Source organism: Populus euphratica, unplaced genomic scaffold (assembly GCF_000495115.2).
Source record: "Populus euphratica unplaced genomic scaffold, PopEup_1.0 scaffold5.1, whole genome shotgun sequence".
In the NCBI taxonomy this organism is placed as follows: Eukaryota; Viridiplantae; Streptophyta; class Magnoliopsida; order Malpighiales; family Salicaceae; genus Populus; species Populus euphratica.
The window spans coordinates 2,628,506-2,646,382 of record NW_011499848.1 but is presented as its reverse complement, the minus strand read 5'-3'; the positions used below and the strand labels follow the sequence as shown (position 1 = coordinate 2,646,382).

At 33.7% G+C, this 17,877-nt stretch overlaps 2 protein-coding genes across 4 annotated transcripts; one reads left to right on the top strand and one right to left on the bottom strand.

Annotated features, from left to right (window-relative positions):
- The first annotated feature begins 4,536 nt into the window (after window positions 1-4,536).
- Window positions 4,537-6,836, top strand: LOC105119204 (cytochrome P450 CYP749A22-like). Its single transcript, XM_011017330.1, has 5 exons — window positions 4,537-4,982; window positions 5,113-5,336; window positions 5,492-5,724; window positions 5,907-6,285; window positions 6,393-6,836. The coding sequence occupies exons 1-5, from the start codon at window positions 4,709-4,711 to the stop codon at window positions 6,834-6,836; spliced, it is 1,554 nt and encodes a 517-aa protein (XP_011015632.1). The 5' UTR covers window positions 4,537-4,708.
- Window positions 6,837-11,935: 5,099 nt separating this feature from the next.
- Window positions 11,936-16,430, bottom strand: LOC105114717 (dentin sialophosphoprotein). 3 transcript variants are annotated; one of them, XR_840192.1, is made up of 9 exons: window positions 16,288-16,430; window positions 16,169-16,240; window positions 15,627-15,931; window positions 14,085-15,571; window positions 13,498-13,611; window positions 13,246-13,395; window positions 12,654-12,813; window positions 12,172-12,287; window positions 11,967-12,067 (listed from the first exon to the last, which is right to left on the bottom strand). XR_840192.1 is itself a non-coding variant. In XM_011011375.1 (8 exons), the coding sequence occupies exons 3-7, from the start codon at window positions 15,916-15,918 to the stop codon at window positions 12,667-12,669; spliced, it is 2,187 nt and encodes a 728-aa protein (XP_011009677.1). In that variant the 5' UTR covers window positions 15,919-15,931; window positions 16,169-16,240; window positions 16,288-16,430; the 3' UTR covers window positions 11,936-12,287; window positions 12,654-12,666. The 3 variants fall into 3 exon arrangements, 2 of the variants coding, with proteins under 2 accessions (XP_011009677.1, XP_011009664.1); XM_011011375.1 differs by having other exon boundaries at window positions 11,936-12,287; window positions 14,085-15,584; window positions 15,643-15,931; XM_011011362.1 differs by lacking the exons at window positions 11,967-12,067; window positions 12,172-12,287 and having other exon boundaries at window positions 12,320-12,813.
- Window positions 16,431-17,877: the final 1,447 nt, after the last annotated feature.

The window sequence follows — 17,877 nt, the reverse complement described above, 5'->3', positions numbered from 1 at the left end:
CAGACATTGTAAAAATCAACTGAATTTTGTATTTACCAATCATAAAATATCAGGAGTTGCAAAGTTTCAGCCAAACATCTTTGAATGTAAAACTTTGATACAGGATAAGAAGATGAAGAATAATCGAGCACTCCGCATTCACATTCTAAGGTCTTCAATTGCAATCACCAAAATCTTAAAAACCTCAGCTTTAGGGTCAATCTCACGGGTTCAAACACTAGGTAATACAGTCAATCTCAAAATAAGCCACAATACAAAAATGGACTGTACACGCCACGCAAGCATTATCCAAGCTCAACTACTGGTAATTCACTCGTTGAAAGGCAAAGTCCTTTCAAACCTTTTCTTCTAACATGGATATATGTAGAACAATAAAACTACAGATAAAAATCTTTTATAAGATTATTGACGAAGTACAAACGAGAGCAAGATTCAATTTCTATCCAAAGCATTCAAGACCTGACCTATTTTTCTTAGACCTGAGTTGTAAATCTTGACACAGAACTAGCCCAATGCCTACCGTTACTCCCTGCTCTACATAATTCATAGATGATTTTGCACATTTTTCTCATGGCTTTTGACTTCAGTTCATGGTGAGAGTGTAACAGGAGAATGCCACGGAAGGCCTATCAAACCGCAGACTATTAATTCACATAAAGCCAGATTCTAGCCCATCTACATTCCTATGGATCTCCAAATCACCCTTGCAATTTGTAGCTATAGCAAAATCAGCATTTCTGTAACAACGAATATCCTCTCTTTCAGTTGGAGGTAATGAATTAAGAAATTTTGTTTCCTCGTTGACAGACCTTAACATAATTAAGAAATTCATTAACAGAATAACGCAAACTACAAAGGATACCTTCTTCACTTGTCAAGTTTCTGCTACTTGAAGAGCAAACTATCATCCATGGATTTAGCACAGTTTCAAAAATCTTAAGTCGAAGCCCTAAAATAATGTCCCAGCTAAATTTCTTCTACTGGAGACCACCCACTTAAAGCTCACACAACCCACACTAAAAGTTTCTTGGTCCAAGCTCTGGTGAAAAAAATATTCTGCATCCAAAATAGTGACTCCTATTCCAATTACATTATCTCATCTGCACTAGGGTGCTCATAGCCACAGAATGCAATCATTTCGAGCATCATCGTATTCTGAATGCTAGGACCCATGCTAAGAGTTTAGTTCTTAAGAACTTCCTTCTTAATTAGTTTCAGTGTCACCACAACCACAAATAGCTTATTCAAGACAGATCGTGAACAATACTAGCATTGCTATTGATCACCATGCTATTACATTTTATGCACATACAACACAAACTATTAGTTTTGTTGAAGTTAATACGATAGCATGCTTTAAGGATAATTGAGATATTTTAAAAGGCCAGTTGCCAGTAATAATGATTGTAGATACCAACTAACATCCCATATTTTGATCAAGTATCTACGGGAAAGACACCAAATTGTAATAAAGATAGAAGATGCTTGAAATCCATTTCCAGATGGAAGATTCTACTAATATCAGTTTGCGCTTGTAGAAAAATGATCTCCAGATAGAGCTGTAAGTCCAGTAATAACGCAACAATAGAGCTGTAAGGATGGAAGATTCTACTAATATCAGTTTGCGCTTGTAGAAAAATGATCTCCAGATACAGCTGCAAGTCCAGTAATAATGCAACAATAGAGCTGTAAGTACAGTAATAACGCAACAATAGAGCTGTAAGTCCAGTAATAATGCAACAGTAGGCCTTTTCAGTCCCACTTTCATGTTTCAGTAGTTAACAAAATCAAATATTCAATTCCCATTGTAATTCTAAGAAAAACCTAAATAAATTTGAAACTGAACAAATGTTTTAATACATCAAGCAACATGTATTTAATATTCTATCAAGGTGGTCAAAAAACTGCATGGTAAACCAAGCAAAATTCTATGAAGCTGCATATGCTTTGTACGAAAGTAAGAAGTTTTGAGGAGATAAACCTTGGTAAACAGGTTTATAAAATAGATATGGCAAATAAACAGAAGCATGTCAAGAATTTCTGAACTTAAAGCCTCATAACTCAGCATGCCAGATTGAGAAAAAATTGTTTTGTGCCCTGGTTTGTGAGTACATTCGAACATAATTCTAATCTTGCATCCTCTAGCTCTGATAATAGAAGACAGTTTGAAACAATTAATAGGTTGTTGAAAGCAACCTTCGCACCAACCTGCAGTACCCAGATATCAGCTCAGGGTCAATTTTTTAACATTTAAAAGCCAACTATGCTACAGTGATAACTACATTACACAAATAAAGGGCCTCTGATTAATCATGATGAAATTTTATTAGCTTTCAGTAGGATTAAAATACACCATTTTCTTTTATCTTTTCAAAAATCACTCAACCAAACTTCACTCATGTGAGAACGTTAAAGCATATGCTAAGATCATCATCATTTTTTCTAACATGAATTTAATAAGTCAAGACATAACAAAGTAAATTCGTTTAGTAGCTTCAAGAAGTGATTCACCACCAGGCACAGACAAGCAAAATTCTATGAAGCTGCATATGCTTTGTACGAAAGTAAGAAGTTTTGAGGAGATAAACCTTGGTAAACAGGTTTATAAAATAGATATGGCAAATAAACAGAAGCATGTCAAGAATTTCTGAACTTAAAGCCTCATAACTCAGCATGCCAGATTGAGAAAAAATTGTTTTGTGCCCTGGTTTGTGAGTACATTCGAACATAATTCTAATCTTGCATCCTCTAGCTCTGATAATAGAAGACAGTTTGAAACAATTAATAGGTTGTTGAAAGCAACCTTCGCACCAACCTGCAGTACCCAGATATCAGCTCAGGGTCAATTTTTTAACATTTAAAAGCCAACTATGCTACAGTGATAACTACATTACACAAATAAAGGGCCTCTGATTAATCATGATGAAATTTTATTAGCTTTCAGTAGGATTAAAATACACCATTTTCTTTTATCTTTTCAAAAATCACTCAACCAAACTTCACTCATGTGAGAACGTTAAAGCATATGCTAAGATCATCATCATTTTTTCTAACATGAATTTAATAAGTCAAGACATAACAAAGTAAATTCGTTTAGTAGCTTCAAGAAGTGATTCACCACCAGGCACAGACATAAAAAGGAGCAGGCATAAAACAATGGCTAACAAATCTTGTTGCGAGTCGAGAAATTGAGTAAAATGAAACGAAATTGCTTTAGTGGAATAGCTTTGTTTACTTTCACTTAACTTTCCCAAACAATCCGTAACAAAAAAAAAGTCCTAATCTCAACACAAAATTTTTTAAAATAAATATCAGAATATTAAAAATAAATAAATAATCTCGAATTTTCAAAAATTAAATTAAATCATGATGCTAAACGGAATATCTTCTACTATTTTATTATAACATCTCATCAATATATATACACATCAACAGTTTTAAAACCATGAGATTTGTTAATTGAGAAGTAAAATAAATAAAAAGAAGTTATAAATTGTTTAAAAACATAGAGATCAAATATGTAATTTGAAATAACATGGGGACTAGTTAATTGATTTTGCTAAACTATAGAGACAAAGTTACAGTTAACTTTTTAATTATTTATCTTTGGACGATCACAGCCAGGCTTATAAATCCATCCTTAATTGAATTTACACTGTTTGTCGTCTACAAAAAGACAAGAGAGAACTCAGAGAAGTGTGTGTGTGTGAGTGTCAACAGTTTTAAAACCATGGGATTGGTTAATTGAAAATTAAAAAAGATAAAAAGAAGTTATAAAATGTTTAAAAACATAGAGATCAAATATGTAATTTGAAATACCATAGGGACTAGTTAATTGATTTTGCTAAACTATAGAGACAATGTTATAGTTAACTTTTTAGTCATTTGTCTTTGAACGATTACAGCAAGGCTTATAAAGCCATCCTTAATTGAACTTACAGTACTGTTTGTCGTCTACAAAAAGACGAGAGAGGAGTTTTCTGGTGTCTTGGCATCTTCGTTTTGTTCAAACAAGAAAAGAGAAGACTTTCCTAAGTTTTCTCAGATCACAGCTACCATAAATGACATCAAGCATGATATTTAACGCCATGTTCATGTAGTTTTCAATGTCTGAAATTTGTCTACAGACTGCCGGCAAAAGGCCGGTGCTGTGTTGATGGTTAAGGTAATGAATTGCACCACGTCAGCAACGAGAGACCAAATTGTTGATACAAATTAGATGGATTGTTAATTGTATTAATATTTTTACATGTAATTTACTGCATATCCATTATGTATATTTGTTAGGTTCAGGTTTGAATGGAGTTTTACAATATTATTTAGTAAAATAATTATTAAAAAAAATCTATCCATTCAAATCTGTTTGTATTTAGTATTCATCCAGTTCATAAAATTGTCATCAACAAAACAAAGAAGAAGAAGACAACTCTAGGAAAATCAAAACTAGCAAAATGCTAAACGAGCAAGTTCTTTAAGGTTGTGATTTTGGACAGGTTGTCTTGGACTGCTTTTTTCGATAGATTCTACAATGCAGTTCACTATCTACAGGTGGTGGTTGTTTTTGCTACCTGTCTAGAGGATAGAGCCAGATGGGAATGTAGTTTTCTCTCATGCAAACAACAATTCCAAGATACCAAAGCCCTCTATATTAAAACCAGGGTTTCTCTGTTTATGTTCAGTCAGTGAAGAACACATTCTTCTAGCAGTCATGGCGAACCCAATATTCTACTTTTCAAGCTGTCTACTCTTATCCATTGTCATTATTCTTGTCAAGTTCTTTCATAAAGTGTGGTGGACTCCAATTCGCATTCAGTCTTCGATGAAGTCACAAGGAATCAAAGGCCCTTCTTACAGATTCCTGCATGGTAACACCAAAGAGATCATCAACATGATAAGCAAAATTAGGAGCAGTCCCAAGGAAGTATTACATCATACATTCCCTATAATTCAACCTCACATTTATTCATGGATCAAGCTCTACGGTAACAATCTTCTCCTACTTTAGATAAAAAGCAATATCCTTGCTTAAATTTAGATGAATTATAACTTTTGATATCAACAAAATGTCTGCAGAATTATATAATGTAATTTTGACTACAAATTTCTGTACAGGGATGAACTTCCTCCAATGGTACGGTCCACAACCACAATTGATCATCACAGAACCTGAGCTGATCAAAGAGATATTGAACAACAAAGATAGAGCATACCCAAAAGCAAAGGCCCCAAATTACGTAAAGCAGCTCCTAGGGGATGGACTTGTCACATCAGAAGGTGAAAAATGGTTAAAGATGAGAAAACTGGCCAACCATGCTTTCCATGGAGGGAGCTTAAAAGTAAATTCTTGTTTTGGTTTTGAACTGTTCGTGAAGCTAGCAGATATATAATTAAACTACTACTGAAGTAGATAAACAGCACAAGTATCTATGAAATTTACCCACCTAGCGTAATTCAACCAACAACTACTAAGCACCGTTTTTATGTTCTGCAGAATATGATTCCAGCAATGATTGCCAGTTCAGAGATTATGCTTCAAAGATGGAGACATTATGAGAGCAAGGAGATAGATGTGTTTCGAGAGTTCAAGGTTTTAACATCAGAAATTATTTCCAGGACAGCTTTTGGAAGCAGCTACTTGGAAGGGCAGCACATATTTGATATGCTAACGAGGATGGCTCACATTATTTCAGGAAACAATTACAGAATTAGAATTCCTGGAATTGGGTAAACAGCATATATGTGCATGCATCGGCATAATCTTGCCTGAAATGAGTTTTTCCTTGTAGAGAATTATCTGGCTGACCAGAATTTTTAAATCTTTTACTTTTCTCATTTTCAGGCTCCCACTTTTCATATGTACAAGGTTATAATTTTTTACAAATGAATGGCCTTTCTTGTTGTTGCAGAAAATTTTTTAAGACAATTGATGAGATTGAATCAGAAAATCTGGAAGCGACAATAAGAAGCTCTTTCATGAACATGATGAAGAAAAGAGAGCAAGAGGCAATGTTAGGAAATATAGATGGCTATGGACATGATTTCTTTGGATTGCTCCTAGAGGCCTATCACCATACGGAGAAGACCAAGAAAATATCAGTAGATGACCTCATTGATGAGTGCAAGACTTTTTATGTAGCTGGGCAGGAAACGACATCAAGCTCCCTTACCTGGAGTGTTCTTCTTCTAGCAATTCACACAGATTGGCAAGATAAAGTAAGGAATGAGGTGCTTGAATTATTTGGCCAACAAAATCCAAGTCAAGATAGCATTGCAAAATTGAAAATTGTAAGCAACCATGCCACCACGGCTTCTAACCAAAATTATGAACTTTGCAACATTTTACCATTTGATTCAGTTCTTTGACTATATTTTCTGTCTTTTCTTCTTTGTAGATGAGTATGGTAATTAATGAATCTCTAAGACTATATTCTCCTGCTGCTGTTGTGACAAGGAGAGTTGAAAGGGAAATTAAAATGGGAAAAATAACTGTTCCAGCTAATATGGAAGTCCTCATTTCAACTTTAGCACTTCATCAAAATCCTGAAATATGGGGAGGAGATGTTCATCTTTTTAAACCAGAGAGATTTGCAGAAGGGTTGGCTAAAGCTACAAACAATAACATTGCTGCATTCTTTCCATTTGGTTTGGGACCTCGAACTTGTGTGGGGGTGAACTTTGCACTTACAGAAACAAAGGTTGCACTCTCTATGATCCTGCAACGTTACAGGTTTACTCTCTCACCAACTTATGCCCACTGCCCAGTTGAAGTTCTAACAATGTGCCCACAACATGGAGTTCAAGTCATTCTCCAACCATATGAACCCAAGTTGTTCTGATAATTCTTGTATTCCCTAAAATGTGAACATATCGGTCTCAAATAACAAGACATTGAAGCCTTCAGTTTGATGGCTAGATCAATCTTTTCTGTGCAGTAAGACTGAGAATTGAATATCTATAAACGCTACACTCCGTCCCGAAGCACTTAGCTGAAATATAAATGATCACCGAAGATACAGAAACGATGACGACTGGAAGGTTGAGGAAATATTGTACTAGTATTTTGCCCAAATGTAACTTCAGGATATTTGATTCTGCTTTAAAAAGTCTCCTTTATCAGTATTTTTTTTCCCTACAAGAAACTCATCAGATAACTCGGTAAAGATGGAGGAAGAATAAAAAATCCATCAGTTCAGAGATCTTTTCTAAAAGAAACATATTTTTAACTTCTGTCAATATTTCAAGGCCAAAATATAGAACAACTAGCGAGAGGTGGCAAATTTTGTCTGCCTTGATTAACTTGTGCCTCACTCCTCAATCGGAATGGATTTTTTGAGGTTGGAGACGGTATATCCTTGGTCCACACCCAGCAAGTCGGCAACCCTGCCGTATCAGGGTTTGCGGAAAAGATTTGTTCTGCTTGAGAACAAGGTAAAAAGCACAGGGGAGGCGAACTCCCCCATCGCCCATCGCCATCCCGAATAAGAACTAAAAAATACCCTTAAGAGTTGACAACTGATTCAAACCACAATATCAAGTCACTTGCTCATCTAACATATTGTACAGGGGAGGCGAAATCCCCCATCGCCCATTGCCATCCCGAATAAGAACTAAAAAAAACCCTTATGAGTTGACAACTGATTCAAACCACATTATCAAGTCACTTGCTCATCTAACATATTCTAGTATGTGAGAATGATTTCGAAACTTACCTGTAATTACAATTGTGCATTTAGAAATTCCTTAAGCATAAATGCTTAAAGCTCATTCACCCTTTCAAGCTGCAAAAGAAAATCAAGGTCTAGTCCAAGACTCAAACTTCGAGCTCTATGTGAAACAAGGGTTGGGTTATCCATAGTGCATGATATTATAATAACTTTAGTGATTTAAAAAAAATTATAAATTATAATTTTTTTTATATTTTTAATTTTGAATAGGATCTGTGCAAAAAATAATAAAATATTTTAAAAATATAGTGGCATCCTTCTAATTTTAAAAATCTCATGTCCTTCGTGTATCCCGACTGTCACAGGCCTCTCCCCTCTGAAATATACACCACAGTTTTTTTTTTTATCTTGACCCCTCTGTCCCAGCTGCTCCTTTTTTTAAGTCAAATCCTGTTACCGGACTTTGCTTGCTGCCTTGCTTAGGTGACGCAGGCTACTCCAACTTGTGAAGACATCCGGAAATTTCATTATGATATATATACAGGTGCGTGGAAATCTCTCCATGTCATAGTTTTTTTAACAGGATAGAGAAAATTCTCACGGAAGTTGATCTGGATAAATTTAATTCTTTTATTTTATATAAAAAATATCATTTAAAAAAACTAAACATGTTTGAAATGGTTTTTTTCATGTGAACCGGGTTATGATCAATTTATATTTTTAATTGAATCAAACGGGTTATGAATAACCCGCCAAGTCAAGTCGGCTTAGTGCTCCATGTCTGTGGATGTAGAAGGTATTTGATACAACATCTAAAAAGCAGGTTCTTCGAGTTCTCGTGAATAAAGATAATTTATTACAATCTTAAGGAGGTATAAATAATAATTTATCCCTGCTGATATTAAGAGAACAGTTTGAATAAAACTCGAATCAAGACTAAGGGTGGTTTTTAATACTGTCTTGGACGGCTTTTTCAGATTGAAGTATCTATATCATTCGCTGCAACAATCGTTTTCTCTGTCATAAACAAATGGTCTACTTTACTAGACATGGATATTGAAGAGTATTTTCAATAGTTTTTTTTTTAACGTAAGATTTATATATATGAACAGAGACTCTCCGCATATCTGTCTCTTACACAAAAATATATATTTGAAGGGACCCTCGGAGTCTCGAACCTTCAGCTTATGATACTTCAAGGAATTAGCAAATCGAGCATAAATGTGTTACTTCTTCGAAGATTATTGACAAGACTCTGAATCCATATCTAATGAGTTTTCAGAACCTACCTTTGGAGATTTTGAAACTAAATTTATCAAGAAAATGAAGATTCATATTCCGAAACTTCGATTAAATGTTGGCATGCATTTGTTGTGTTTTTGTTCCATGTACAGAAGATGACCTATTCAATCCTGGCTGGTTTCTCTCATCCGAAAAGAACAATAATCCAAAGATTCGACCGAAACTCTACACATTACTGCAATGTAGTCTGTGTAGATATATACGATGATGTTGCAAAAATCCTTCTAGTTTAAAATCAAGGTTTAAGAGTTGAGAGTTGAATAATTAATTTTTTAGTTCTAATAATCTGACTTATGTTTTTAAACTAAGATAATTAATACCTAATAAATCAAGATAGTTGATGACTGGTACCAACAAAAAGTTATATTTAATGGATTTAAAGATTTTTAAATGCTTAAATAAATATTTTTTAAAAGAAAAGGTGCAATATTTTTTTAGAGAGAAATACTCTAAAATATATTTACAATAAAGAATATAAATTTTAAACCTCGAGTTTGAAAGATTCATAAGATATATATATCATGAGTCTTGTTTTTTTATAGAAAAAAAAAACTTAAAAATAATTTTTTTTATAATATTAATAAAGAATAAATATCTCTTACACATTATTAATATTAATAAAAAAAAATTATAAATACTTAAAAGACTTTTATACGATGAATATTATTGAGCTTAATAAATTATGTTAAGTTTCAATAATAAACAAATAAAATCTTACAGGTTAATACAGATTTAGAAAGATTATTAGTTTATATTTATTAGCATGATATTGAGTCTAATAATATTTGATTTGGTAATTTATAAAATTTATATATACTTGCATTTAGTATATATCTAAGTTCAGAAATATTGAATAAAACCACTTACTAGATCTATATTTATTGGAATTTAATTCATAGCTAAACCTCAATTCATTGAGTTTGAGTTTGATAGTTGACCGTATTCCCATGTTTTTCAAATTATTTGTGTTTATACTTGATCACAATTCTCATCAAATTGTTTAACGAAGTATGGTGGACCCAACTCCTGTTCAGTCTCGGAAGAAGCCACAGGGAATCAAAGGACCTTGTTACAAATTTCTACAACGGAATACAATTTGTCAGGGAATACCAAAGAGATTATCAACTTGATAAATGAAACAAAGAACAGTGCTCATGAATTATCACATCATCTGTTTCCTATGATCCAACCTCACATTTATGCATGGATGAAGCTTTACGGTGACAATCTTCTCTTTTATATATATATATATATAATGATTGGAGTTAGTTATAACTTAGTCCCTGTAGTTTTTTGTAACAAATTAATTGGTCATTGTAGTATCAGGACTAATTATAGCCCATTGATAACATTGAACGCCTCAATTTAGTCCCTTTTTTTTAAAAAAAAAAAACACAAATTTGAAAAGAGCATGGAATTTACGGAAGGACTGGGTTATAAACAGATTGAAAATGTAGGGATTAAACATGTAGCTTCTGAAACTATGGATATTAACTAATTACTTTCATTAAACTATAAAGATTAAGTTATAGTTAAACTCTAATGACTTTCTTGTTTAAAATATAGGAGTCATAAAAAATGTAAAACAAGGGACTAGCTTACAATCACATAAAAATATAAGGACTTAATTTCCCTATGAAAAATATATAAACTACCAATAATCCTATCAATTATCTGTGAAAAAAAATTCTGTATGGAAGAACTTCTTTTATTGGCATGGTACACCTAGGGAATGGGCTTGCAAGGTCAGAAGGTGACAAGTGGTTTAGGATGAGGAAACTGGCCACCCATGAGTTCCGTGCAGAGAGTTTCAGACTAAATTAATTCTTGCTTTAAATTTTCTTTTGCAATGTTCATGAAGCTGATATATAATTAATTTTTTAAAAAAATCTCACGTTGTTTTTGTCTATAGAGTATGATTCCAGTAATTTCAGCAGGTGAGGGTGCGATGCTTGAAAGATGGAGGCATCAATATGAAGGAAAGGAGATTGATATATTCCAAGAATTAAGGCTTTGACATCCGAAGTAATCTCCAGGACAGCTTTTGGAAGCAGCTACTTAAGGACAACGCTTTTTTTATATGTTAATGAGGGTTATTCTTTTTTATTATTATTAACATAAATATCAGTATCAGCTTACAGGTATTTCAACAAATTATATGAGTTATAAAATTAATGATTATATAACAATTTAATGCTCATAAAAACACTTGAAACAAACCCAAAGTTTGACCAATTAAACTAAAGTTTGGCCAATTAAACTATTCCTCAAGGTTTAATGAGGGTTATTCTTGTTATATACAGAAATAGTTATCGAATTTCAACACCAAAGATGGGGTAGGTACGTAATCCAACAGTTCCCGAATGAGACCTAATAGTCTTGAAGCAGTTCTAGAAAGAAAGAACGGAATTATAAAACAATTGAAACAAAAGCATCCTCTCGCGTTATTTTCCATGTACAAAGTTCTGTTCTTTGAACAACTTGTTCGAGTTATCTGCTGTAGCAGAAGATTCATTAAGACAAAGTATCTGGAAGGAAGCATCGAAGACTTCATAAAAACGATGCAAAGACGAGAGGAAGAGGCAAGTTCAGGAAAACTGGATGGTTACGGACATGATTTCTTCGGCCAACTTCTAGAGGCATATCAGGATGAAGATAAGAGCAAGAAGATATTGAAAAATGATCTGATTGATGAGTGCAAGACTTTTTACGTTGCGGGGCGGGAAACAACCGCGAGCTAGCTTACTAGGACTGTCCTTCTTGCAAGAGAGCTAGAACGGACGTGCTCGAATATCTTCAGGGTGGCTTATGCTACGTCACAGACCAAGTTATATTTTTCATAACAAAAAATACATAAATACTTAAACAATGATAATATTTTAAACAAGCAGAAAAAATTTAGAATTTCATGTATTAATTTGAGTACTTTTAATAAACTGAGTTAACCAAGTTAGCTCGATGGATACAACATTTATCCTACATTTGCAACTCCTGATTTTCCAGATACCAATACATAAGTTTACGTTTATTTAACTTACTATATGGTAACACTTCCGACTGTTTGTTTAATTTCCTTGCACAACAGTGTAAACTGTTAGGTGCTACAGAAAGTATAATATTTTCAACACAAATTGAATCATAAACACATTTAGTTTAACAAGCTGATCTTTTATTTTACATTGTAAAAAATGAATCAAAGATCTACCTCAGTCCCGATGGCATCACTTAAACACTTCATCTCAAGTCCATATCATTCCATCAAAGCTAAACACCAGGTCCATCTTGCTGACATACATGCACCAAGCTTTGGATGTAAAAAAGCTGCAGAAGTAGAGCAGCATTCGCAAAAAAAATTTATAATTATTATACAAAATTTTAATCAGGAGCATCAATGAATTGAAACTAAGCTAACTGCAAAATGAAAAATTACCACCACTGGGTATAGACACAAGTAATCTCCTTGAAAAACTGACACACTGCTACAAACTCTATTCTTAACAGACCCATAAGATGTGGAAAGAACACTCTAAGACAGTAATTTCTCTGATCACATAATATTATAACTGCTTCACAAATATGATTTCCTTCTTCGCCAGACTGGCAACAGAATGATGAAAACCATAAAAAGGATTCTGCACGTTTCAAGTGAGAAGCAATTCAAATGAACAAAATTAGTCGTGTTTTAACCTTTTATTGCAACTCAGTGATATGAAGTGGACAAAAATTTCTCCTTCATGCGAGAAATAAGCTTAAATTTTTCCTCAGCCTCAACCTGCTGACGAATGTCAGTTTTTGATGCACGGTCAGGATGTAATTTTAGCAAGGCTCGCTTATAAGCTGCATGCACCTGAAATGACCACTAATCACAGTTAAACGGGATTAAAAGATATAGACATGCACGGAATCAAACAATATATGGTGTCTCGGTGGCCACTTCTCTAAGGCTGCTTGCAAGAGAATGAGATCTAATACACATGGGATCTATTCTTAAAATACATGTATATAATATATATATATATATATATATATATATAAAACCCCATTGCCAGAGGATCATTATAGGCCAATTAGTTTAAGGTAATATATAGAAGCACAATATGGAACGCCATCAATTCAGGTTTCTGTATCATAACCTTCAGTAAAAGTGAAGTTGGAAGATGCAAGGACCATTGGAAACATGGATCAATTCAACAAGTAACCAAGACTTCACTCACATCATGTGTATTGATATGATTCAGAAACAGATGGTATAATCAGAGTGCATTGGAATTTGACTTGCCTGGTTTGGCAAGGGTTTTAAGCCACCTTCTACATGGATTCCCAAGCCACGAAGTAATGATGCCATGTTAAAGCATGTAACCTCCAATCTATAAAGCTCCTTCCTTACTTTGACACGAAATCTCTCTTTCATGTTCAAATTCTCCTCGTCCTAAATTTGGCATCAGAGAACAGGTAAGGACTTATAAAAACTGATGTCAACACGTGCAATGCTGAATAGATAAATGCAAGCAGAGAATATGTGGAATCAAACCTTCTTTTGTGTCTCTCTCACTTCTTCCAAGCGCTGTTTTTGCCTTCTCTCCATGTCCAGAATACGCAAAGTTTCAGCTTTTCTTCTCTTCCGCAATCTCCGAACCTCTTCTGCCTGAGAAGGAACAACAAATTGCAAATGAGATGAAATATTCATTTACTTATGAGCATTCTAAAGTCATTTAATACCAGATGTTTATCTTTTATACTAAAAATCAACTTGAATCTCTTCCAAAGCAAATCGGAGATCATGGTTTGCACCAAAAGCATGGCTTAAAGTGTCTGGAGGTTTCAAAGATGTGGTCTTCAAAGGATTTTTTTTATAAAAAAAAAATAAAGTGGGGCAGAAACTAGCTATTCAACCCAACCTGATTTTTTCCAACTCAACCACAACTCCACTCACATGGAAAAAGAAATAATCGCAAAAGTGCATTAAGAAAACATGTAAATGTAATAGAAGTTAATTGACAATGATTGTGATAAGACCAACCTCAATCTTACATGCGTGTATAATTATTAATAAAATAATGTTTTGTTTGCACAGCACAATGATCAGCAACAAATCAAAGTACTAATTTATGAATAAACCTGAATCTGTAGCTGTCGCTGTCTAGCAGCCCATTCTTCTTCTATTGCTTGCTTGTATTCATCAGTCTCCTTGAGCTTTTCTCGCTCATTGATTATATCTCTTTCGGCAGAAAGCAAAAGATCACCATGTGAAGCACATAATGGGTCCCTTTCATAACAAAGTTGACTGCTGGATGCAAAATCAGTAAACGCCTCCTTTCCTTCTGCAGAATTTGATATCCCTCGCTTACTTAGTGTGTCATGACATTGTGAAGACTTTTCCCCAGGAGCTCTTTCATTGTGATCAGATTTCTCATCACTGACTTCTTTTGTAATCCATGAGGGAGCTACAACATTTTCAACCACTTTATCCTCAGATGATTGAGTGCAAGACACAAACTTCTCTCTGCATCTTCCATCATTAGAACAAGTCTTGCAACTAGATGGCACCTGAGTAAATTCTTTACCTTCATCCTTTGAACCAATTTGACTGTTATTAACATTATGTATCTCATCAAAATGGTGACCATCAGGCAAAGAGTTATTGACATTCAAATAACTTGCTTTCCCATCATCTGAGTACAAGCTAGGCCCTCTTTGGGTATTTGGAAAAGAATGATCTGTCGTGGTGTTTTGTTCCATATCATGAAAACAAGTTCTATCATGATATTGTTTATCATCCTTAACTTGATAGGACTGTGAAGAAGGTCCTGGAGGAACCTTACTGCCAGGGCCATTTACAGTTCGACACTTGTTACAGGAAATATCACCATCACCTGTGAATGTCTCTCCTCCAAAAAGATCATCACCAGTCCAATGAAAATGAATATTCTCATCTGCTCTCGATTTCCATGACCCTGAAAAGCTTTTGCCTTTCTGATTACATTTTGCAGAAGGGTTTCCCATCTTGGCACTGGCAGGAAAACCACCTAAAACTCCATCCCCAGCATCATTGGAGGCACAAGAGTTTACTTTCCCAAAATTTGCATTTTTTGAACTAGAGCAAACAGCAGGTTCTGAATTTTGTTTGGTCTTGTTTTCTACTTCAACATTTGGATGAACATCACTGTGAGAACTGCATGGACTAGCCTGATCATCCAGACCTTTACAGCGCATGGATTTTCTCTTTAGGGAAGCCTTTTCCCACTGTTCACGAACCTCTCCAAAAGAACCTTCCATAACTTCACAATCAGAGGTATTATCTTCAGACGAATCACTCTCAGCATCTGAATCTAAACCATAACGATTTCTAGAGGTAGCTTTCTCAGCATCTGAATCTAAACCATAACGATTTCTAGAGGTAGCTTTCTCAGGATAAGTTCTATTGCACTTTCTCAGCTTGAACACAGGTCTATTCTCCTCAGCAACTCGACAACCATCAGCAGCCCTGTGAACAGGTTTCTCGATATGATCAGAGGCAGGACTGCTTGCACTAGAAGTGCCATCACTATCCAAGTTACCATCAACTTGCTCATTAATTTCATGATCATCCACTGTATAACATTCATCTTCTTCTTCTTCTTCTTCTTCTTCTTCATCGTCTTCGTCATGTATAACATTCATCTTCTTCTTCTTCTTCATCGTCTTCGTCTTCGTCGTCGCCATCATCATCATCATCATCAACGCTTATTATGCATGGAGATCTTCTTCCTTCTCTAGCAGCACTAGAACCTCTTAGCTTCTGTTGTGAAGACTCTGGAACATCTACGATAATAACGTTTTCAAACTCATCACTATCAACATCAATCACAACAATATTATCAAGACTCCCTTGACCTTCACGGCCCCTTATCGTTTTCTTCCCTGTTCGAGTTCTACGCCAAGAACAATCTCTCGACAATCCCTTTCCCTTCATTTAATTCACTGCTCTGTTAAATACAAATAAGCAAATTCCAAGCTTAGGTCTTTCTAATTCAAGTCGTAAATTAAAAACCCTAGACCTAAACAAATTTCAATAAACCAACAAGTACACTGAGTGAACAACAAAAAAAAATGGAAATAAACCTTAATTAAAAAAAATCCAAACACAATTCCATTAATAAAACCACAAAAAAGAAGAAGGAAATAAAATCAAAATAGCTAATTGCATAACAAACTTAAATTACCTTTCACACGAAATATTCTTCTATTTCCTAAAAATCGAACCAACGCGCTATGCTAGAGGCAGGGGGGGGGGGGGGGGGGGGGGGGGGGGGGGGGGGGGGGGGGGGGGGTGAGATGGGGGTTATAGCTAGGAATTTATTTTTAATATTCGGGTAGATGAAAGTAAGCAAGAATTTTCAAGATTAATCAATTTTTCTCAGTGGAAATTTCAACGTTTTATTTATTTTTGCTACCCCTTCGATTTCAGCTTGCCAGGCACGAACGATTCTCGTTGCTCCCTTTACGTGAGTGTGTCGTTTACTAGTTTAACGGACGTATGCTGACGTGATTTTCTTTTATCTGATTGGTTCTTTACCCGGTGCTGGTGACAGTATAGACATTGCTCGTGCTAACTTAAACCGAATATATTTAATTAAAAATATACTACACGTTTTCATTTTATTTGACGGCTTATGCTATGTGTACAAGAAATTGCTATTCGGTGCTTGAATCTAAATAAATATCATAAAAAAATGTATTTGTAAATAAATATCTTATCATGATTTTTAAAAAAATTAAGATTAAAACATATGTAAATCAATATCGTAGAAGTTAGCGAAAAATAAAGGAGTTTCCTAGAAAACAATTGTACCAGTAAAAAATTAACTCTAGTTGTTGGAGACGTTGTCTTCATTAATTTATTATATCCATGATGGATGGACAGGATTGTTTCACGAGATGATTGGGAGGTCGTCAAATAATTTATCCTAGATACTTTGTCCGTTCGCCACGGGTCATATTCCTTTTTTCAAATTAAAAAACTAATTTTATTTAAGAATATTTAAGAAAATAATCAAATGATAATAAAAATACAAATACAAATTAAATTGATTGAAAAAAAATAACATTTAATTCTGTACATATTATAAATATTATCTAAGAATAATTTTTATTTTTAAAAATAAAATTTATTTGTACAAAAGATTAAAAAAATCATGATGAGTAGGAAAAACATTAATTTTAAAATATAAAAAATAAATAAAGATCAAGCTGAAAAACCAGGCCACTCACCTAGTCTATTTTATTAAAGCCCTGCTTTACTAGATCTTTATTTTTGTGGGTTGTATTTAAAGTTTCGTTTTAAAAAAAAACAAACATGTTGTTTGATTTGTTTAAATATAATAGTTGGGAAATCAAGACTAGGGTTTTTTACTTAGAAAGTTGTTTTTTAACCAATTTTTTTATTAAAAATACTTTAAAAAATTATGATAAATTTATCAATGATCTCAAAATAATAAAAAAAACCACTAAAAAAATCAAAATCAACTCAAAAAAATTTGAGTTCAGATCTATTTTTTCATAAACTTTCAAAGTAAAAAAAAAACATATAAAATGAACTATACTCGACAAGTTTCAAAGTAAAAAAGAAATATATAAAATGAACTATACTCGTCAAGTTGAACTATTTGACACGAACATAAACTATTTTAATATTTTAAATTGGTGTCGATAATATTTTTTTATTTACTACTAAAAAATAACAAAAAATAATTTTTTTAATAAAATTGAATAGAAAAAGATTAAAGTACTAAAATTTAAAAATTTACATAATTTTTAAAGTTTGGAGGTCAAAATTTATATTTTTTTGAAACTTTTCGACACACTATTCATGCTTGGTGTCTTTTTTTTTGGTGTCTATTCTTTCAATTTTATTATTAATTGAGAAATCAGA